At 37.7% G+C, this 25,104-nt stretch overlaps 1 protein-coding gene across 2 annotated transcripts in view; it reads right to left on the reverse strand.

The window, feature by feature from the left end:
- Positions 1-25,104, reverse strand: part of ADGRB3 (adhesion G protein-coupled receptor B3) — a 708,182-nt gene that overhangs the window by 145,421 nt on the left and 537,657 nt on the right. For both annotated transcript variants that reach the window (XM_084755178.1, XM_084755177.1), the window contains exons 17-18: positions 1,740-1,866; positions 92-195 (exon numbers count right to left, since the gene is read on the reverse strand). In XM_084755178.1, the coding sequence (XP_084611304.1) occupies positions 92-195; positions 1,740-1,866 (231 nt within the window). The remainder of the gene's footprint in view (positions 1-91; positions 196-1,739; positions 1,867-25,104) is intronic.

A 25,104-nucleotide genomic window follows, 5' to 3' on the forward strand; every position in this document is an offset into this window, starting at 1 on the left:
TGTGATGAAGATAGTAGACGTTCATCACAACCATAGCTTTAACTCAGAGGAACTGAGTTCCTTATCTCAAGTCTACCCCCTAATTACATACCTCCATAGTGCTGCATAGACAACGGCTAGAGTGATCAAGGCCAGGCAGGAGAGGCCGCTGCCTACTATTAGGGTAACTGAAGGGGTGCCAGAGGATTCCATGACCTTTAAATTAGGGGAAAAAGAAAAGAAAGAGAAATGTTAGGTGGCTAATAGTAAGTTCTAGACTCAGAGCAACTAGGCAATCACTCAGGGATAGCATAAACAGTTGTTATAGTTACCAGATAATTACCCCACAGAACACTCGGTTCACACTTTCTTCAGCTCTAACATGACTAATTCTAGCTCTACCTTCTCTCACACTGTGAAGCAATAGAGTCCTTAAGGTTGAAAATGCTTGAGTCCAGCCCATTACTTCAAGTTTTCTAAAAGATCCCAAACTACAACTTGGTCATCATTCACAGTTGAAATTTTCTTGAGTGAGATCTGAAGCAGCACAGTTCTTTATTTTCACCATATGATTCTTGGTAAGATTTATTTTGCTGCTTCCATTTATAAATAATTATGTTATCCAAATGTGGCACACAGTTACTGAAAAAAATGGAAACTTTCTGACTTTTGACAACTTTGTTCTGAGTCAAGCATTCTCACATTAAAATTTACTTGCTTGGTTTCCTATTATACAGAAGAAAATAGAATGCTATACTTAAGACCTTCAAATATATTTTTCTTATGAACAAAGTATGTGGAGATAATTTGCATAGTATCAGTCCCTAAAACCATGACCTTGAAAAATAAGCTTATACCTTTAAAAACGTATATAAATAGTACAAACATCCACTGATCCAAATGGCTCTTCAGACAGTAGCATGGCCATAACTAATGAAATTAGATGCTTTTCATAAAATTTATAGTAGAAGTTTGAAGCAATATACTGTAAAATTAAGTGTGTCACAAAATCTGTATCAAATTATTAGATATATGTTACCATCAAGTGAGTAAAAGGAGTGATACTTTTTAGGCCAGGTTTGGTCTGGAAGTCATATTTGTCAGAATATTTACTTGTTATTACTTCAATTTTCTCAAAACACATTTGGTGAGAACATTATTTTTCTTTTGGACTGTTCTGCACAGCTCTCTCTTTCAGAAATGATTTCTCCTTTTTTTTTTTTTTGCAAGAATTCACATGCTTTTAAGGAATGATTTTACTGTTCCAAACAACCATGGCTCCATGAAAACTTAATTTGATTTAAAAATACATATGTATCCAAGGACACCCTCAGAAAACCTGTACTGAAAATATCCAATGCAGCTATGCAATTTGTTCAGCTCTGGTGTCTGGGGTCTTCATTTCACTCCTAACAGCATTGTCACAAATTCCCCCAGAACAGCCTTCCAGCTTTAAAATAAACGTTGAGTTGGCAATTATTTTTATTTGAAAGTTTGCAGAATATTAGTAATATCAGAGTACATCTTCAAAACTATACTGCAGAAACGCCAACTTATAAGACATAAAATTGAGTAGAATTTAGTTATCGAACACCAACTAGAATTCATTTCCCCCAAGCTACTGTATTTGAGGAGAACCCGATTTTGCCACCCTGCAACCTTTTCTATTTCCCCCGTTTGAAAATGCAGTTCCCTGGAGAAACACTCGACACAACGTCCCTGCCTTTGCATTAAAGCCGTGTTTTCCCTTTGTTACTTACTATTTCTCTAGGTTGCTGAGCCAAAATGGCGAAGGTAGAGAGCCGATCACATAAGCATTTCGTATGGGATGCATCGGTAAGCACAGTTTTACATCCCTGGGTGGACCACGTTCCCAAAGATTCGTTCCTGCAAAGGGGGTGGAGGGGAGATCTGGATAAATACGCCTGACAGCCAAGTCCGTAAAGAAGAAAATGCAGTTTAATTGAGAGAATCGCCTACTGTAATTCCCGTACAGGAAAAAAAAATCTACTTGTTGTTGAACAGGACGTAATTTAGATGCATCTCCAGTAATGCAAAGCGAGAGTGGGGAAAAAGCAAGCAGGCGGTGGTGCGGCGTGCAGGGAGCTGTCCAGCGCCGGAGGTGCTGAAATCAGGACTAGCTCTGTCCAGCCCTCTGCGAGGAACAGCGGCGGCAGCGGCAGCAGCAGCAGCGGCAGCCACCGAGCGTTGGCAGACACTTGCTATGCTCATCGGGTCGTTTCAAACACCCTGAGTGTAAAGAGGCTTTTCATATTTTCATACCAGCTCTGATTCCAGGCCCGTGGTTTGGACCGTAAATGCTGCCTTTTAAAATGCGGGTTTCTCTGAAAAGCCTGCCTAAAAGGTTACATAGCTTGGGGTTGGGTGATAGGATCTTCTTCGCTGCTGGTAAGGGATTTTTCTTCCCTTTAGAATTAGCTGCCGTGAAAATTTCACCCTGGAAACGGGAAGAGGCATCAGCTGGTTCCGACTCTCACTGCCTTTGCCTGGTATCCAGGGGAGGGGTGGGCTTCAGATGTAAGCTTCCCACTCCACACTTCACTTAGTCCAATGCTCTTCTAAAGCCCTGAATATTTCTTGCCCCCAACTGCCTCTTTGTCCAGGCGCAGGAACATTAAGCTAACCCCAAGTCCGCGGAATATTGAGAATAAACCCACCCCAAAGTCCAGCAGGATGGGGGAGGAGGTCTGGTTCAATTTTCTCTTTGGTGTAGCCATTTAAAATGCTAAAGCATATGGTTTCTTTCCCACCCCAGCAGAACAATAAAAATGGTATCAACCTACGTCTTGTTAGTAGAGCTGGTGGCGATGGGGGGGGGGGAACCCTGTCACCCCCCGCTGAACTACTCTACAGAAAGAGAAAAAAAGGGGGGAGCTGCAAAGCTCAGCCAATCAACTTTATTATCATCACACGTGCTCTGTATAGAATGCACCAATTGTCCCCTCCCCTCCCCCAGGCATGGAAACTCTCCAGCTAGAAAACCTGTATGTATGAGTGTATTTAAACATTTTAGCCAAGTTACTATACGTGTTAAGAATGGCTCAGAAATTCGAAGGATAAAAACCCACATGGCTTAGAGTTAGTTTCTATGTACTTTGGGTTTTGCCTTTTAGATTTCTTAATGCCTTAGGGCATGGGGTTAAACGTGCATATAGCCCATTTCAGATCAATGCGGTTTTCTCTGACACTGGACCTTCCAACTTAAACTACAGAGTACTGTGTACCCCACCCCTTTTTGGTGTCCATAAGCAACATCTTTTTAATATTCACGAGTTGATATCAGGAAAGAACACCATATTTGGGAACCATTAAGTAAAACTCATGGCCAATTTTAATGAAAAATCTCAGTTTGCTGGACACTTCAAAATTTTGTAAGTCTTCCATGATATCATTCAAGCATTACAGATTGTCTTTTAAATCTAAACCTAGGTTTACTTCTAGATAACTGTTTCAAATTGTAATTCTACCTAGCCATAGGCATGTAGCAAACAACTTATGCCATTAGCTGTCTGTCTCTTTTTTGTGTGTGTGACAAACAATCAAGGCCAAATGAAAAACATTTATCTCAGGTGGCCAAAGTGTAAAGTAAAAAATATACTTAAACACCTGATATGTTTAAAACACACACACAACACCTGCATTATTTATTCTGGTTGACAGGCTTACTTTAATACAATAACTGTTCTCTCAAGATGGCGTCTAAGTACTTCTGACTTCGATATGATGAATTTATGTCCAATAAATGAATTCAGTATCTTAACAAGGAAAAGAGCTTTACTTGAGAGCAAGTTATGTATTCATATACATGTAATGAGAGTTCATTACTCAAGGTATTAGCATCTCATATATAGATATACTTTCATATATATATATATATATATATATATATATATATATATATATACTTTCAGATATAAACTCTAGATTCATTACAGTGTTGCTAGACTCTGAAGATCATGCAAATCTTACAAGACATCTTTAGAAAAGTGGGTCAATTTGCTTTATTCTGTGCAGTGATTGCATGGCTGGCCTTCCCTAGCCCCAGGCACAAGTGAGAAGTAACTATCTCTGGTTTCTAAGAGATAACCTTTCACTCTTCCCTGGCTCCTCTCAACATGAGATGCTCCATGACTTCTTCATGTGTATCCTCTTGAAACTATATTACCTTTGTCCTGTCTCTAAAATAGCACCCCTATAATGACTCTGTCTCATTCACAATAATGTATGAAATACTACATATGGACTAACATGTATTAAATCTGGTAAGACACCAGAATTTGGAATAAACAGTAGAAGAGATGATCTAAAATGCTCTTGAGAAAGCTGACGATTTCCACATCTGCCTATTATTAAAAGTTGAGTTATAAAGGAGTGATTTCATCCTGATGCTAAAACACATATTATTTCATAAAACATCCTGCCATATTATAACCAAAAATTCCTTTATTTTTGCAGCCTCCTACATAGGTCAAGCTGGCACTAAACTCCCTATGTAGCTGAGGACGACCTTGAACTTCTGATACATACGCCTCTCCTTACTTGGTGGTGGGATGACAGGCATGTTGCCATCATTCACAGTTTATATAGTGCTGTTGATAGAACTCAGGGCTTTGTGTATGCTTTGTAAACGTACAGAGCTACATCTCGAGCCCTATAGTTGGTTTTTCAATTATTAGCATATCTGTAACTGTTACTATATACCATTTGGTATGTATTGCCTGTATTTTCAGACTTTCCAAAGCTTATTCTCACAGCACAGCAATCTTAAAAAGCATGGTCCACATGTCTGATTGATTTCAAGGGTATCTGTAAAGCAAACTGGTACGTAAGTGGTTGAGCTAATGTGAAGTAAAACAGCTGTCCTATGCTGCATAGTGAATAATGTTTTTTTTATACATGTTCTTGCCACCACACTGTTATTCCTGTGTCATAATTTTGCATGCTACAGTAAAAAGTGTAACTGTAATTTTTTTATTTATGAAGCTTAGTTTGTCATTCACAAGGCAAACATTAGACACAGTGAAATGTATATACAGAGATATAGTAAGAATAACAGACTAATGATATCAAAAGTATATGCAATGATGAAATGGGCATCCACATAATACTGAAAACCATACATTGCCTTTTCGTAATGTCTTTTTTTTTTTTACATTTTGCCTTTTTCCCCAAATAGTCTTTAAACATAGCCATGCTTGCAAAAATTCTTCACAACCATTGAATTCTTTGTTGGCTACACCTACATTCATCAGTGCTAGCTATTAGCTGTCACCTGCACATGTCTTTCTTCCTATTATTAGGCTGGCTAAAAGAAGGAGAAGGATTTAAAAGTGCACCAAAATGCAACAGAGTAGAAGAATGAAGATTCAAACTGTATTTATGTTATAACAATATTTATTTGAGGTCTTTATCCAATTCTCTAAGCATTTACCTAGATAATTTTTGGACCTGAGTGCTTGTGGCAAATTTTAAATTCATTTTTGAAAACAATATAACATTTGTATATATCCTCTATTGCTTAAAATTACAAATAACTAAACCGAAGGGGAATTTATCTGCCGATTCTAACAAAACTTTGCTTAGTTAAAAAAAAAAAAAGCAAAAGTTGTAGTGATCCATTTCAAAACTGTTTAGAGTATTATGGATTTAAATCTATGAAAAATCAATACAAGCAGATACTGTGCTTTATTCTTCTACAAGTCAGTCATGCTTTTTCATATATCTCAAGATTCAAGTTTTTAACATAATGAATTCAAATTTAGGAAGTTCATTGACAGTACATTGAGCCTATTTACTTGAAAACCAAAAGGTACAAGAGTAACTTTTTATACAGTTTCTTATTACACTCCCTTCACAGGAAGAGTTTTATTATAGTCTCTGCATTTTGAGATCCTGTAAATGCTAAGACTTTGCTATCTGTAGTAACTGATACTTTGTCATAACAGGATGAGTTATAAAATCAGAGTTTTGCTACAAGTTACCTGAATGACTATTTGGAACATTGGTTTTTCAACCTTTGATATTCATTCAAATTACATAGAGAGCTTTAAAAATTGGCAGTGGGTGGACCTTAAGCATGGTTATTCAGCAATACTGGTCAATCCTGAGCACTTAGATTTATGGATATATATATATATATATATATATATATATATATATATATATATATATGTGTGTGTGTGTGTGTGTGTGTGTGTGTAATATATATATATCCAAGAATTCTCAATGCTTTGCTGATCTTTAGTGTTTATAGTTAACACTATCATATTAGCTGATCAATTCATCTCCCTTTTCTTGTTCATGAGGTTAACCCCTGCTATGCCACATTAGAATTCTTGGTGCTTTTGAAATTTTCATCTTGTTTTGAATTCCTGATTTGCTGCTTTTAACTTAGTGGAGGCTTAATGAAAAATGTTGCATCAAGTGTGTAATTTTTGGCAATTTTATAGAAGCCTTTTAATGCTGGTAGTGTGTCTCAGCTCTAACACACTTGCTGTCTTTCAGCACAAAACAGAGGAGTATAAAATCTGAGGAGTATCAGTGGCTCTTAATAGAGACATCTATTTACCTCTGGCTTCAGTTATCATTAATGATAATATCTGAAAGATTCAACATCTCTCTGATGCTCTTTTTCATTCCAATAGTGAGACTAGCATCAATACATGTTAACTGAATGAGTTTCAAAGGCTTGATGAGAGAGAAGACGTATAAAAACAAATAAATATAACTTTAAAAAAGAAAATTGTAGGAATAACTAACAGTAATCTTAGAATATGTTTTCTGCATTATTAAGTCAACAAATTATTCCAGAAAATAAAAGTCAGCTCTACCCTCAAGGTCTAAGCCACCCTTATCTCTTACTTGACTCAATCTCCTTCCTGGTTTATTGTTTCCATTTTTGCTTCCTTTCTCAAGTCCAACCAAAGAGAGAAGACAGAAAGATTCTAGTGTCAAAAATGACAAATTATGTCACTCAATAAAAAATTCTGTCCATTTTTTATTTGTCATTTTTGCCCTCTAGTTTACAATATGGAGTTCTTACCAATGGTCTGCAACCCTAGCAATGTTTTACTCCTAGTGTCTCTCGGCCACCTTTTTTAAAACAGTCACTCACTTTCGCATATCTTTTCCTACTACAATAAGCTCCTTGTTGGCTCATATTGGCATGCTGTGCTTGCTGCCTATTCCCTCCATTCAGAATGTACTTTTCAGTTGTGAATATACTGTTTCCTAACAGCCTTCATTTCATCCTATCTGCATTGTGGTCAGTAACTGGCCAGCATAAGGTAGTAACTCTCTATCCAGAGTTGGTTAAAAATGTGTATAAATGTTTATAAATTTACATCAAGAGGATGGGTTTGTTCTCTCACCTCTTAAGGACAGCACAACTTGTGACCCTGATTGGGTAGTAGTGAAAGTGCTGTATGATTTCTGAGACCTTTCCTCGAGAGGGCTTACAGTTTCTTTTGTGGTTATCTTAAACTGGTATCGTGATGTCCAATAGCCCAGGCTAGCTTCACTGAGGCTGAGAGATAGCTACCATCTAGCAGGCATGTGTGTGAAGCTATATGAACTCATGTGTCTCCATGATGACCCACAAGATCGAGCCCTGTGAGTCACATCAGATGAGCAGAGCTTAACCCAATATTTGAAGCAGAGAATCATGATAAAGAGTTGTTGTAAGCCACTGACACTTGACGGAGTCTGTTTGACAGTAGTGGGAGAAGTACTCAGGTTTCTTGAGATCTATTTTGCTCTTAACTCAGAGTTGTGTTTCCCATTTGCACATCACATCTGATTTTCATATGGACACAACTCGTACTGTGCTTCACATACAATGACATTTATTCACAAATTGAACCCTGTATCAAACACTTCACTTGGTATCATTTTCCAACACCTCAGATGATCATTAGAATTTTAAGATGTAATGTTATTTCACAGTATCAATTATAGTATAACGTAAATACAATGCACTAGGAACCCAAGAATCTTCGTGTGCCTTAACTTTGCTTTATTGTAATGATTTGGCACTAGATTCACAATTATGCAAAAATTTGGTGTTTTAAAGGTAGTTTTGGTTGTCTTTGTTCAATAGAATATACATTTTATGTTTATTTCTGTATTCTTATTCTAAAATGGCCATTGATGTGTACATGGCAGCTGCTTAATGGATATTTGTTGAGTGAATACCTAGTAGATTCTGGACATTTTTTACTTAATTCATTTATTCATTCTTTAAATAAATATTTATTCTGCAGACTGTGTGCTAAGTTATTTTGGGGTGCTACATTTCCACTTTGCCCTTTGACATCTTAGAGCTCAATAGAAATTTTCTTTCAGGTGCACTGTCACTGCCTTTTTGTCATAAAATACACATAAAACGAAAAATATGTCACTTTTGATATAGCCCAACATCACTTACAAGAATGGTGGCACCAATTTTACTGCCAGTGACATATTTTTTTGTTACTGTTTTAAACTCAAAATAATGAGAGTAGAAAGGAGTGTGGCATAGCACTCAGGACGATAGGTTATAAATATGTATAAGTACTTCAAAATGATTTATTAATAATTAAAGGTTAAAATATGCTAGCTGTCATAATTAATTATGCAATAAGCAAATAATAATAATAATCCTATTAATGAAAATAACAGCTAACATTTATTGAGTATCTACCCAGTATTAGGTACTCTAACCGATATATAAAAGCTTTTTAAAAATTCTTTTTAAAATTTCTTGTACTGAAAATAGACTCTTTTCTCATAAAATATATCACAACTAGAGTTTCCCCTTTCTCTGCTCCTCCCACTTTCTCCCCATCATCTCTCTTCTGTCTGACCCATACATCCTTACTGTCTTTCATCAGAAAACAACAGGTTTCAAAGAGATATGAGCCCAGTATGACAACATGGAACATAATAAGATGAACCAAAAGCTATAATATCAAAGTTGGACACCACAACCAACAGGAGGAAAAAGAGTCCTAAGAGCAGGTCCAAGAGTCGGAATCCCCACACTCTCACTCTTACAGTCAGGAGTCCCAGAAAAACGCTAAGCTAGAAGCTATAATATATATACAGAGGACCTGGTGCAGATGTAGGCCACATGCCTGCTGCTTTGGTCGGTTAGAGCTCAGATCAGTGGTGGCACATGCCTTTAATCACAGCACTCAGGAGGTAGAGGCAGGCAGATCTTTGTGTTTGAGACTAGCGTGATCTACAGAGTGAGTTCCAGAACAGCCAGGGCTACCTGGAAAAACCCTGTCTCAAAAACCAACAAATAAATAAATAAATAAATAAATGGAATGAAAACTGAGTGGTATGTGGTGATGGGAGATTCCTATAGTTCCAGCTAGATTCAAAGCTGCAGGTAGAGGATCATTTGAGTTCACAAATTTGAGAATAAACTTGGCAACAGCATAGTGAGACTCCCATTCCATCTCAAAGCTTAGGGGCAAAACTGGTATTTTGATTTTGCTACAGGCAACACTGAGAAAAAAAATGGAGCTCCTGCCTCCATCTAGGCTCTGAAGACATCAGAGACAACAGAGTCTAGAGTTAAAAGTTGTTTGAATCTCTCAACTAGTTAATAATGCATACGAGAGGCCTGGTTTGCCTATCTTTGGTGCTATTGTTTTGTTTTGAAAAGAAATAAATGGAGTCAAGAGATTGTGACTTTCCTAGGGACATCCAGCTGATAAAGAGCTGTGCCAGGATTTGAGGCCAAGGCTATCTACTCCCCAACAGTCCCCCCCCCCCACTCCTCTCTCCTGTCAGTATGAGGTAGACATAGTGAGAGAGCACAGCCAAAGTTAGAAACACAGGGAGACTATTCCAAAGGGAGACAAAATATTGAGAACTAAAATCCTGTAATACACACACACAACACACACACACACACACACAACACACAACACACAACACACACCACACACAACACACACAACACACACCACACACACACACACAACACACACACACAACACACACACCACACACCACACACAACACACACAACACACAACAACACACACACATATCTATGGAGGATTTCATGAACAAGTGAGCAGTCAAAGGTCATATTATAGACTTAAAAGATGTAGTCTGAGAATGACTAGTGTGAGCATGGAGCAGGCTACCGAGATCACTGAGAGAACAGTTTGAGTAGAGAGGTCAGACAGAAATTAAATTGCTGGAAGTTACAAAAAGACCTGTGGGATATCAAAGAATTCAGCAACAAAAGGGAAAAGACTGCAAACAAGTCAGGTATCCCAAAATGAAATACTTGTGAAATAAGCTTTTCCTTTCTGGTGGCGTCTTATTTACTTTTCTGTTGCTGTGCTAAAACAGCACGACCAAAGGCAGCTCATAAAACAAAGAGTTTATTTGGCCTTTCGAGTCCAGGGGATGAGAGCCCATGACCACAAAGGAGGCATGGCAGCAGGGGGCAGGCAAGGCAGCAAGGGGCGGGCAGGGCAGCAGGAGCAGGAAGCACAGAGGGCACTGGAAGAGAAGTGAGGATTTAAACTATCAAACCCTCCTGCAATGATACATTTCCTGCAGCAAGGCTATAGTTCCAGTAATTTCCCCAAACAGAGATACCAGCTGGGGTGTTAAAACGCCCAAGTTTATGGAGGATATATTCTCATTTAAGCCATCAGAGGTAGGTATCAATATCCTAATGTCTCAAGATATAGACTAAATTGTCACCAAGAAAACAACACCACCAAAAACAGGATGCTGCAAGGATGAGAAGGAACTTTCCAATTTGAGTCAGAGTCATGGTGACAATGATAATGTTTAAAAAGAGAGAGAAAAAATTATCTTCTATTGGAACTATGACGGGAAAAATATAATTATTTTATACAATAAGATAGTAGAAAATCCAATATGAAAGTTTCACTTTCTCATTTTTCATAGAAGTTTCTGAAGCTTTTGTATACCTCATTTTACAAAGCACAATTTGGACCATGGAGGAGAAAAAAAACAAGGAAAATAATTTGCAAGTCGAAGTGTTAATGACATTGAAAATGTTAGTAGATTTCAGCTAACTGAATTTTGAGTGGCATGACTAATGAACAACAAAATACATTGTATTTCTATATACAACTAGAGCTTGCAAACTTTCAAAGTTGTTCTTGAGTGTTAGTGTGGGCAGGAACAGGCAGTAAATTATTTTATTTATTTTCAAAGAGTTTTAAAATGCTTGGACATTGAATGTTGGTTAATCTCAAAATCACAAAACAATTCACTCTATTTGGATTTATTTCCCTCAAAAAAGCTGTTTATCTGGGCTGGTAACCAATTTTCAGCCTGACATAATTTGCAACAGCTGAGATCTACAACCCTGAAAAAGCAGAATTATTGAAATAAAATAGAGCACATTTAAACATATGTCACTTTCCCCACTACTTAATAATCTGGACAAAAAGCCAGTCCTGGGTATGAGTAGACCATTGTAAAATAGTAACAGAGTGCATACAAGGTCCCGCTAATTTAATATCAGCTCGCTTATTTCCTGATCCTAATGGCTTTCACTTCATATGCTTTTTGGATAGGACTAATCTCAATTTTAATACACATAGAAAAAAGAGTAGAAATAAGTTTGAAAAGACATACATATTGGTTGCCTCTGGGTACCAAGTTACAAGTATTTCTATTTTTTTGTTACTTTGTACTTTTCAGGATTTTCTGTTTATCACACATAGCTATATTATCATTATCATCAGACACTCTTGAAATTCAAAAAAGGAAAAAAAGAAAAAAAGACCAAGACAAAATCAGGTTAATAGTGTGCATTTATAGAAAATAGATTCCTTCTGAAGAACTTTTATGACTTAAACCACATTGTTCCTTCACAAGAAATTAAAAGATGTATCTTAAAAGAGAGTATTAATACATCTCTCAAATGTTTATGTCTTTATGAGGGTTAGGAATGTGTTTAAACATTAAATAGGGTTTCCCTTTTATTCTCAAGTATTACGTCATTTTGTAGTATGTTGATATTTTCTTTTATACAACACTAGTGTTATGGTATGTTGAAGTGATATAACAACAGTTTGGTTCATAAGTGTAGATTTATTTTTATTAGTATTGATTGTATAAGATGACACATCATCAGAAATTAATCTTTTTAAGTTATACAAATAATCTTTTCCCATTTACAATGATAAGGCAAACCAATAAATATTAACTCTAGCTGTTATTTCAATATCTAGAAAAAAGCTGGTTAAACAGACTATCTAATTTAGATGTGTAAGTAAGGTCAATAATTTTTCCTAAAAAAAAAAAATCAGTGCTGCACCCAGGTCATGCAAGCCTTTAATCCCAGCATTCATGGAGGCAGAGGCAGGTGGATCTCTGTTAGTTTGAGGCCAGCCTGGTCTACAAGGTGAGTCCAAGGCAGCCAAGGCTACACAGAGAAACCATGTCTTGAGAACGGAAACAAAACAAACAAACAAACAACAACAACAACATCTGTGCTGCATAACTTAGAAAGAGATTACCAAAGCTGTGGCTTTCCCATAATTTCCAGCAACCCTATGCAACTCAATAGTCTGTTAAACATTAGCTGCCTAACACACTCTGAAAGCATTTTAACAAAGCAGCAAAAGTTATATCTGATGCTTAACAGTCTCTTATGAGTTAAGAGTTCATAACGAGGAAAGCAGCAGAATCACTAAACAAGAAGCCAGGTAGCTTGTGGACATTACATATGAATGCGCGCATGCCTGTGGTACTCATCCAAATCTCGAAGAGGAGTTTTAGTTCTAAACAGGTTGCTGCTCAGACAAGGAACCACTCAAAATCTTTACATATTAGATCTGAGAAGGCCACCAAAATGCAATCTTGGTATCAGAACTCATCTTGAAAAAAGTCTAGATTTTAGATCTTGAGATAATCATTATTTAAAAATATGACATATTGCCTACAAAGAAAATGCAAAAAAAGAAAATGTTCATTGGTTGTTTGCTTTGATGACGTGACAATGAATGCAACATTATTCTTTGAACTCTGAGTAGTTTTAGAGAGCTGTGTCTGTGCTCACACTGTTATGTCCGTTTTGGGAACCTGGGTATTAGTGGGGACAGAACAAAGATGAGTGGAGCGGCTGGACAGGGTATTAGTATTCATGAACACATAGAAACAATACAAAGTGGGGCGTAACGTCCTAGTAAAATGTTATCTAAGAAAGTAACAGGCCACCCAAAATGAGTGTTTCGTAATCATGCATCTATAACTAACACATTCATCTTATATTAATGCTAATATCCCTCATTTGCAAATATTGACTTCTTTTTAAAAAACTAATCAATATTCCAGCATTGCAGGGTTCAAAGTGGAAAAAACTCATCCGATACAAGGCAGGAGGCAAATGTTTTTGCATTTATTGCACAACAGAGATAAGTTTAACCACCCAGTGAAAAGTTGTAACAACAGTTTCAGTAAATACCAGAGATAATTCTTACTTTTTTATTCTAATTCAAATCGAGTTTTGGATTTGCTTATAGTTTCTTTCAAAGGTACTTCCTCATTTTCAGCTGTGATATAGCATCTGTAGAGTTGATAGGACACTAAATGTCTTTCTTCTGCATAAAGATTTGTTTTTAATCATTGTTTTGAAAATCACAACTGTGACAAGAGGAAACATGTTTTCTAATTTCATTTGTGCCACTAAACTACCACCATCTAGAATGTGTCTGTGCATAACCTGAAATTGTCATCCCTGTTACCAATTAGACACTTGCATATTGTGCTTATTATAGTGAGAATTGTGATCAATAAATTTGATGGGATAAACGTTCTTACCAATTATTTATTTAATAGTTCTATCTGTTAAGTATTATTAAGAATAGTGAAAATACCAAACTCTGCCAAGACAAGATAAACAAGTCCTCAATACTTCCTGCCTCACAAATATGTCTGTCAGATACATTGAGCCAGAAGGCCGAAGATGATACTCCATTGTGACAGAGTTTGGGTGACTATCTAGGCAACAAAACAATCTCTGTTATTTTTTCATTTTGGAAGCTGCTGACCTGCACTTCCGGTTTACTCAGGTATTTAAGTTTTATTCCTTCTCAAGTCTCTGATGGGGTTGAAGATCAAATAGTTTAGTCTTAAAATTAAGCTTATTTGTTTAGGGGTTAAGATGTTTTTAGGTCTAGATAGATGTTTAAGTTGATAAAGATGCGATATGATAGATATTGATTTATATTCAGAATTTTAGACTCACCAAGATAGGAAAGATGTTTTCTTCAAGATTGCCAAATGCAAATAGCCAAATACTATGAATGTAACATTTATATAATAACTGATTGTTTCATGGTTCCTCTTTCTGTAAGTAGTTTATTTTATTTATGTGTAATGATATAAATGTATATGTAAAAAAAGAAATAACAACAAAGAATAGTGAAAATGAGGTTGGTGTGTTGGCTTGTGCATGTAATCAAAATCAAAACATATGAACACTTAAGGAAAGAGGAATGTCATAGTTTGAGGTGAGCCTGGGCTATACAACACTGACTTATAGGCAGCGCCAGCCATAGTATGAGGTCCTATTTTTAAAAATAGAAAAAGAAAGAAACAAATAAAAACCCGCAAAACAAACCCAAATCAACCAACCAAACAGTCCCCCCAAAAGAACAAAACAAAATGAAAACAAAAAAATCTAGTTCTATAAAAATGGAAGGTATCATCATGACATTGTAGTACAATGTTATGATGACAAGGACATTATATTCAAGGATCAAGTAACATGAACAAGATTACTTTCAGAATTCTCTAGAGTGGGGGGTGGAGATGTAGCTGAGCTGGGAAATTGCCCAGTATGCAGGAAACCCCAAGTTTCATCTCTAGCATTGCTTACATAGCAGAACATGCCCATGATTCCAGGATTCAGAAGGCAGAGGAGAATCAGAAGTTCAAGGTCATCACAGGCTATATAGGCCAACCAAAGATTCACGAACCTCCGAAATAAACAAAAAATTCTCTGGTAATATGAGAGTCTAGGTTTGACGCACTTAAGTTTAAAAGACATGAGTAACAGATTTAGCATCTCTAGATGAGAGAAGCATGGGAGAATGGCAAAGTTGAAGGATCCAGAGGATCCTAGAAGCCTACAAGAAGAACATTATGATAGGCAGATTTGGGCCCAGGGGTCCCGCTCAAACTATGGCACCAGCCAAGGACAATACAGGCCGTAAACTTCAAACCCCTACCCAGATCTAGCCAATGGACAGGACATTTTCCACAGTTGAGTGGAGAGTGGGATATTACTTTCTCACATACTCTGGTGCCTCACCTTTGACCATGTCCCCTGGAGGGGGAGACCTGGTGGCACTCAGAGGAAGGACAGCAGGTTACCAAGAAGAGACTTGATACCCTATGAGCATATACAGGGGGAGGAAATCCCCTCAGGAACTGTCATAGGGGAGAGGAATAGGGGAAAATGGGAGGGAGGGAAGAATGGGAGGATACAAGGGATGGGATAACAACTGAGATGTAATATGAATAAATTAATAAAATTTTTAAAAAGGCATGAGTAACTAATGCCCTTTATGAAGAAAAAGGGAAAACAGAAAAAAAATTGATTTCTCCCTATGAGATTATTTTTTTGTTGTTGTTGGTTTTTTTTTTTTTTTTTTTTTTTTTTAGTTACTGTAAGTATACCAACAAGGAAAGCAAAGTCTTGAGTTAGCAAATCTGTTTGGGATTCTATTACTGCACAACTAACAGCTAAATGATGTTTTAAGCCACGGGTGGCCAGCATAACATCAACAGAAAAATTATATACTACAAGGGGAAAGAATCTATGTCATGTCCTGGCATGAAACATAAAGGATATAATCTTTTTATCCTCAAACACTACAATTACCAATAGTCTATCAATGGAAACCTTTCATTCCAAGTTTGAAAACAATATGCATTTAACATAATAAACCAAAAAGTATGACTACCAAAAACTATACAAAATGCTTCATGAAATACTGAATGTTACAGACTTCTGGCTTTGGGGAAACTTGAAGACAGTTCTCTTGTTGAGAGTCCATAACTTAGCTACTCTGGCTAAAACAGTAAGATGCTGTCATTGTTAGGGTTACTATTGGTGTGATAAAACACTAGGACCAAAGCAACCTGGGGAGGGCAGAGTTCATTCTGCCTATGATTCCACATCACACAGTTCTTCCTCAGAGGAAGTCAAGACAGGAACTCAAGCAGGGCAGGTATGTGGAGGCAGGAACTGATGCAGAGGCTGTGGAGAAGTACTGCTTCCTGGCTTGTTCCCCATGGCTTACTCAGCCTGCTTGCATACAGAACCACAATGGACGGGGCCTTGCCCAGTCAGCCATTAATTAAGAAAATGCCTTATAGCCCAGATCTTACAGAGGCATATTTCTCAATTAAGTCTCCCCCCTCCCTGCCGCCATTTTGTTGTTGTTGTGTGAGTCTGACAGAAAACTGGCCAGTAGAGATGTTAAGAAAACTAGTAGAGAGGTGGCTTCTGCTAATAAGGTAGAGTTCTTAGACATCCCACAGATTCCCTCCTACCCATCTAATAATTGAGTGGTTTCCCAAAGCATAAACTTTTGACTCAATGGCCACTTGAGCACAAGGGTAAGAAGGCATTGGGAGCCCATGTGTACTTATATAAGAAGAGACAGCGCATGCAGAAAAGAATACTGAAGATATTAGGAACAGTTTTAAGTGGGTTATACAGTATGGCTTTTTAAAAGAGTCAGTGCAAAGTGCTTTGTCGACTGTAATGAAAAAATTGAAAGAGCGAGGATACTGTATTGAACTACTGGTAGATGACATGAAGGGTTTTTACATATCAATTTAAGTGTCCTAAAATACTTTCTTAATTTAAAAAATTATGTTCACCTTCCTGTTTTGAAAAAAAAATTAACTGCTTTTCTTCCTATTTTGCGTTCATCAGCATGCTAGGGGAACTGAGCTTTCAAAGATTGGAAAATAAATCCAGATCTTGTACTCCAGTGTGGAGTCAAATCCACACCTTGCGGACACTAAACACCTATTAAGAAAATTTCAAAATCTATAATCCAATTAGAAATTGTAGAAGTGTGACCAGTGTTCTGGTGATACCACGAAAGAAGTACAGAAACCCATTTCTCAGAAAGCCTAAAGTAATACACATTGCAAAGTCAGTAAGCGTGCCCTGTCTCTTACTGACATGCTCTTTCTCTTGTCTTTTCTTGCCAGCTGATTCTTCAGGTTAATAAATAAGGCAGACAGTGAAAATTCTTCATTGAAGGACAGCACTGAACCCTCAATGACATAATAACATTTTAATGAGCAGTCAAAGCATTTTGTGTTTTGGCTCCTAACCATGTTTGTCTCTTGAGTGGATCTCAATGTTTTGAGCTTAGAAAACAAGGGGATTCCTTCTGTGAGCTTTAAATGTGATCATTCAGGCCATAGTTTCAGTGGCTTCCTGTTTGTTCCATTGTTAAGGATTTTCTCTTGTGGTTGAGAATCCAATGACACTTTTCATCTCTGTTCCTATTTTTAGCATTTGCAAACACAGCAGCCACAACTTTCACTATTCAGGAATAGTGAATATTCTGTAAGTGACCAAGTAATTATGAGTTCTCATTTGTAAGGTGCAGTGGACTAACTTCTACTTGGGAACAAAACAATTCACAGAAGAACTGGATAACATTTTGTAATTTAGTTATTTGGAAATCAAACTGCATAATACCCCTATAGCAAGCAAGAGAGTAGATGCACATAGTATAATAAATTTAGATTTTATCATGCTGAGGGTCATCCTAACAATGTTCACATTCTGAATTCCTAACTAGGGTCCTAAGCCAATAGCCCCAAGGCTGCTCACCTGTGTGACCTATCTTAGATGAAAGTCAGGTCCAGTTTCTGATAGAAGTCTCTGATTGAGGGTCAGGATCCTGGGGGAGACTCTTCAGCTAGAGGACAGATCAATGTGGTGCCTTTCCAGATGTGCAGAACAGAGCACTGTTCTTTGTCTCTGCTTATATACATTCTAATGGGCATCATGGGGGTTCCAGGACTGATTGAGTGAGTGAAGTGACTGGGCTGCTGTTATCAGATGCAGCCTCAGGTGTAGTGGGGATCCTGACTAAGCTATTTTTACATGTCTAAAAAGCATTTATTTACTATGCTCATTGCAACCTGAAAGTATTAAATTTCCTCACTGGAGAGGATTTTGAAGGTCATTAAAAAGAAAGGAACAAATAATTTGTTTGGAAGCTTCAGAAAATAAAGTATATAAGAGCAAAATACCAGTGTTTAGAAAACCACTTTTATTTGAGGATAAAAAATATTCCATAAACACCAAGCACCAATCTTTTATTTCTATTACTAGAAAACAACAACAACAACAAAAGCACTGTCAAGAGAAAAATTCCTTTGGGAAAATTTTAAGCATCTTAAAATTGAGGTTTCTAATGAAAAAGCCTCCACTGTCATAATTAATACATCTCCACTGAGCTACTTCTGTCTTCATAATTCATGTCTGATTGTTCTACATCCATTACTAAAATATAGAATAATACATAACACACTATAGGGTTTACAGTCATCAGGTAAGAGTGGAGAATCTAACAAGTTTGACATATTTCCCAGTGACAAGTACTACAATTTGTCCCCTGAATGGGGAGGGCTGGTGGCACTCAGAGGAAGGATAGCAGGCTACCAAGAAGAGACTTGATACCCTATGAGCATCCCCCTCAGTCACAGTCATAGGGGAGGGGAGTAAGGAGAAAATGGGAAGGAGAGAGGGAGGGAGGGGAGGATGGAAGGGATGGGATAACAATTGATAATATGAATAAATTAATAAACTATATTAAAAATAAATACATGTTCAGAAGAAAAAAGATGTGGACATTAATAAATCTACATAGTTATTGAAGTAGCTTGATGAGTGCTTTAATTTTGCTAACTGGTTTAGTCATAAAACCAAAGACACCATACCCAGTTACCTGTGAGTCACACAATCCTTTCAGAGATGCACACTCCAGTCCTGTTCATCTCCTTCAGTTCTGGTTTTCTCTTAACCATAATCAAAGATATTTCTGAAGTTAACATGTAGCAATGCCTGCATATTTAGTTGACTGATTTTATGAATAGTTGTCACATGGTTTCTGTCACAGATGCAGACTTTATATTGAGAATGGGACCACAAGTTCCCCTCAGAGAAGCAGATGACAGCATAACGTCTCCAAATATGAACAGCCCACTCTGTAGCTAACTATCAAGGATTCATAGACAGCTCCATAAAAGCAGAGATTTTCCTAGTGAGGATACATTTGGGAAGACTGGTGTGAAGATTGTTTAGTTTTACAGTAGAACACAAAACTGACTTTGCTAATAGCAGATTTTCAACTCTGCAGTGTCAAGACAAAACACACACACACACACACACACACACACACACACACACACACACACACACACACACACACACAAAAATTACCTGTGTTCAAACATCTCTAAATGAGGTCATTAAACTATGGCTTCGAGTTTTAATGGTGGCCGTTTTCCAAGACAGACTCAGATGGGAGACAGCATTGAGGAGCAAAAAATATCCTGGAGCAGCCATGTTCCTGCTTCAATATGAAGTGTCCCCCACTGGCTCCTGTGCTGAATGCTGGCTTCCTGGGGTGCTATTGGGGGAATCTCTGGAAACTTTAAGAGCCTGGAATCATTGGAAAGAGGCATAGGCTCCAGATCGTGGAAGTATGCCCCCCCCCCTGCTTCCTCCTTCTGGCCACCTCTTCCACATGTCTCTGCTGCCATCCTGTTCTCCCTCACATAGGCCCAGATTAAATGAAGCTAATGACACCTCCAGAACTGTGAGCCCAAACAAGCTATTTTTTCCCTCTATGTGGTTCTCTCAAGTATTTTGGCCACAATTATGCAAAAAGAAATACAACTAAGGTGGGTTTTGTGTGTGTGTGTGTGTGTGTGTGTGTGTGTGTGTGTGTGTGTGCCATCCAGCACGTAAGAGAAATGTAGATAGAAGTGTATAGCATGTCCATGTGATGGTAGTTTTGATTCTATGAGCTAAGTGCAGCTTTGGGGAAAGATTCATGAACTCCACTATGTGTGATCACACAAATTCTTCTTCAGATTTAGTCTGGTGACAACAACTTTCCTTCCTTTCCAGAATCTCTCTACCTACTTAGGTTTGTTTTTCCCTAGAATATTTGTAGAACAAAGTCACCTATAAACTAACCTGGGCCTATGGGGTCTTGCAGAGATTGAACCACCAACCAAAGAACATGCATAGACTCGACCTAGGTCGTCCCCTAGCAGCAGATGAGCAGCTTGTTCTTCGTGTGGGTCCTCTAAGGATTAGAGCAGAGGTTGTCTCTGACTCTGTTGCCTGCCTTTGGGTTCCTGTCACATAGCTGGACTGCCTTGTCTGGCCTCAGTGGGAAAGGATACACTTGGTTCTGCAGCTACTTGATGTGCCAGGGTGTATTGGTACCCATGACGGGGGTGGGCTTCCCTTCTCTGAAAATAAGGGGATAGGGGAATGGAAGATGGGCCGTGAGGGTGGGACTGGGAGGAGAGAGGAGAGGGATGCAACATTCAGGTGGCCAATTGAATTTTAAAAAAAAGAAAAAAAAAACAGGCAGAAAACCTACAGGAAGCCAAGCAAAAGGAGGAAGAATTTGCTTTTTGAGACCCTCTGTCTTTGAACTTATAGTGTGTGCAAACATCCAATGGTAATTTATTTATTCATATCTTGAGAATTAATGTCTTTTATGTGACGAGTTAGAAAAGACTGCCATTCACAATCACTCAGGTTGTCTTTTCTTCCCATCTTCCTCCTTCCCAGAGAGACAAAATACGGATGAACAGAATTCTGGTTTGTATATCTAAACAAGGACATAATCTTCTAGGGGCTGTGGCTTATCTAAAAATCCCAATGTAGAAGAAGCATTAGAGATGGGCAAAATGTATTTAATGGAGTCTAAATTGGACTGTTGGTTAAAATACGAGTTACTCTTGTGCTAGCAGAATTAGTCTTGGCACTGACGGCTTCCACATATTCGGCTGTAGGTATCTATAGAAACATTGAATGAAAGGTTTCATGCTAATATCTCAAAGGCTGTTTCCTTTTGCACTGTAAGATTGGGTTGCTTTTCATCATTCTTTCAGATGGGAATAAGGGTTCCAAATAGTCACCAAAGACATTGGTGTTGTGTGTAGAAGTATCCACCCAAGACCTTCTGTCTTGGATGCAAGACGGTGTTTGCTAGCTAACATGAGCTGTAGTAAGACAAACTCCATGTCAACTATTCCGGACCCATGTCTTTTCTAAATGACCAAACCTGTACAGAAAGGAGCAGGACATAGCTATATCTCTAGTGATATTAATTCTGTCTGGTCACAGTGTTAATTCACGCATCCTTAAGAAGGAGGCAAGGATAGAGAGATAAAAACCTGACAGCAAAACCTGACTGCCAAGGGAAATAAATCATGTTTTTTTTTCACTCAACAACACACACGAGGAACATGGTAACACATCTTTTTCATCTGCTACTGTGTCTTTCAGGAAAACCAAGTCCCGGCTATAGTCAAGTTGAGAAGCACTGCAGCCCCTGAGCTACTGGGTCACATCATGCTTACTCTTCTGGAGCCACCTTGAACAAAGTGCTGCATCCTGTTGTATCACGGCAGCTTCCTCCCGAGCCATGCTACAGACTTACAGATAATTTATGACTGAATCATCCAGAGACAAGGGACAGAGAAGGCGATGCTCAGCTGAGTTTTGCACTCTTATTCTGTGTGCTGTCTATCTCTTCGTGCTTTTAAAATATGTCTTTTTCCAGTCCCTCTGTTAGGTGGTCCCCTCCCATAATCAGCTTTAGGGCTCACCTCATCCTTCTCTCTTAAAAGATGTATTACAAAGAAAAGGAAAGAGTCACAATTATTCTCTGTGGAAATAAAAATGACATGGGGCTGGAGAGATGTTTCAGCAGTTAAGAGCAGTTATTGCGCTTGCTGAGGACCTGCGTCATATTCTTAGTACCCCATACAATGTGGCTCACCATCTTGTGAAACTCCAGTTCCAGGGATCTGACTGCCCTCTTCTCACCTCCTGGGCACCAGGCATGCATGTGGTACACATATATACATGTAGGCAAAATACTCATATGTAAAATGAAGTAAGTGAATCTTAAAAATAAAAATACTTGGAACTATCACTTGAAAGGAAGGTGAAGCTTATTTTTTATGTTTGTGGTGGAATGAGTTTGCTTTGAGGCTCTGTAGCCCAATATTCTTCCTCTTCTCAGAACTCACCAGGGGTCCCTGTATCTAAACTTACTGTTCTGGTTTTACTTACAGGCACTGTATTGAGTAACTGATTTAGCCTTATTTATGTATACACTGTCCTTTTTCTTGGACCAGAATAATTCTCCTGTAGCCACAACAGAGCTCTGTAGGTGACATAGCATGTTTTTTTCAAGTAAAGAAAGCTTTATAATTACTTAGCTTCTAGGTCGGATGCCTGATCCTGACTCAAGCCTTGAGACTGTGTTTTTTCTAATCCTGGCTACTCAAATGACCCTAGGCAGTAGATGGGATGTAGTTCTCTTTAGTCATACCAGGGTCTCTGGGTTAAGATTTTACTCATTTTTTTTTTTTTTAGTAAAGACATACTATTGTCAGGCATTTACTGTGTTACTAAAACACAATGATACTATTTAAAATATTTTCCTATATTTAGTAGCTTCATAAAAATATAGCGGGTGAAATAAGCATCATTTAGATCATAAATTCTTCCTAGGAAGTAGTCAAAGTAGAGAAAGCAGTTCAAGAGACTTGAATTATTTCTCACCATTAGAGTCAACCATAGGAAGGAATTAAAAGGGTTATCCATATCCTTCTGAGGATTATCAAGAGTAAGAAACTCATTTCACTATGTAAAAGACAGCTAAGTATGTGGATACTTAGTAAGAAATCAGAAAATTTTGTTTTCACTACAGAAAGAGGCCTATAAATCATCTGTGGGAATATTACTGTGATGAAAACATAAGGCTTAACCAAATAGCTTTAGAATGTTTTATCTTCCCACTGAATCTCTAGGACATTTCCAAAGAAAACTACAGGGGCAGGCTGCTACATCCTGTCAGTCTTACAACTCTTAATTTGAAGACAGAAAACAATGAATTTAGTTCATATTTTCCTAAGAAGGACGTACCTATGCCCTGAAAACAATGGACATTTGTTTTATGGTAAAATATGATAGAAATATGTATTATGTAATTATTCCAGGTTTTTATTGTCCTATCCTGTTTTAAAAGATAGAACTAGAAAACAAAGTAGGAGAATCTGGGACATGTCTCCTTTCCTTTTGAGCATTTAATTTTAATAATCTGGACAACAGACATTTGCATAAATAGTGTATGAAGTTCCTGAACACCCTTGACCCAGCTTTTTCTATGTTTTAATCTGACATAACCACCATACAATTAGTCTATCCTATAAAGTTACCATTAGCATATGTTAACTCATCCCCAAGCCTTGTTCTAAGGTAACTGTATCCCCGTGTCCTTTTGTATTACCCAGTATCTAGTCTAGGACTTTACACTGCATTTACTTGTCTTAGTTTGTTTTTCTTTGTTGAGACAATGTCTCATTATAGTCCTGGCTCACCTGGAGCTCACTATGTATATCAGGCTGACCTTGAAGTTGCAGTGATCCTCCTGCCTCTGCCTCTTAAGTGCAGGAATTTGAGGCACGAGTGCAACTGTGGTCTGCATTGACTAGCCTTTGTGTACTTACTGTTCAGTCACGGAAAGTTCAAAGTCTTTGATTCATAACATTGATAAGTTTTATTGCAGAATGTTCCTTTATTTTTGTTGCAATGTGTTTCTCAATAACAGTTTGAGGTTATGTGTTTTTGGCAAGAATATCCCAGAATCAATGTTTTGTTTTTCTTAGTACAATATATCAGCAAGCACATGATCTGTATTATTCACATTTCTGGTGATGTTAGCTATGAATGCTTGATTAAGATGGCATCTGGTAAGATTGTCTTAGGGTTTCTATTGCTGTGAGGTGACACTATGGCCACAGAAACTCTTAGAAAGGAAAACATTTAATTGGGACTGGCTTACATTTGAGAGGTTTAGTCGATTATCATCATGGAAGGAAGCATGGTGGCTCTCAGGCTGACATGGTGATGGAGAAGAAACTGAGAGTTCTACATCTTGGTACGCAGGCAGCAGAAAGAGACTGAGACACATTTCTTCCAACAAAGCCATAGCTACTCTAAGGAGGCCACACCTCCTAATAGGGTCATTCTTATGCACCTATGGGGGCCATTTTTATTCAAACTACCACAGCAGTTTTCTTCACCTTTCCCATCTGTACTTAGTAAGTGGATAGTGTGCTGCTTTAGGTTTTTAGGAGATGCTATATCTGGAACTCTTAGGATAATAAGAAGCATTTTATTCCTTCCTGACACACACCATGCTTCAATGCCATTGCTCAAAAAACATACCACACCACCCCTTTCACCAATGTTTAGTCTTAAACCTAAAACATAAGCAGATTTGGACACACACACACACAATTTGTTCACTTCTTTTAGGTTGATCTTCACCATAATTTCCTTCCAGTAACATAATATAGCTCTTAATTATTGCTGCGTTAATGTAACAGCTATCTCTGTTATATGAAGTATGTCTGAATCAGAGAAGGCAAGAGATGCCTTAACTCTTAGCTTGATCAGGTATCACAGGGAAGAGCTGCTGAAAATCTGCATTGGTATCTCACATGCTAATTTATAATTATGCTAATGTCATGATACAATACTACTCCCAATGACAGCTGAAGCAAAAAGGGAGTTTTTATGCCCAACAGCTATATTCATTTGTCCAAGCATATTTTATTTATTATCTCTTTTTCTCCAGTGCATGATATAAGAATTTCTTCCCAGGCCAGGTTACATACCCTTTCTTCTGTAAAACTTCTCTTGATAGTTCAAGTTGAGCATTGCTCAGGGCTCTTTGTGTTTTGACAATATTTTTTATATGTATTCCTTTATAGGAAAGATTTTATGGCATTAGGTTTGGTTGTAAA

This window comes from Acomys minous (genome assembly GCF_964271855.1).
Source record: "Acomys minous genome assembly, chromosome: 13".
NCBI lineage: Eukaryota > Metazoa > Chordata > Mammalia > Rodentia > Muridae > Acomys > Acomys minous.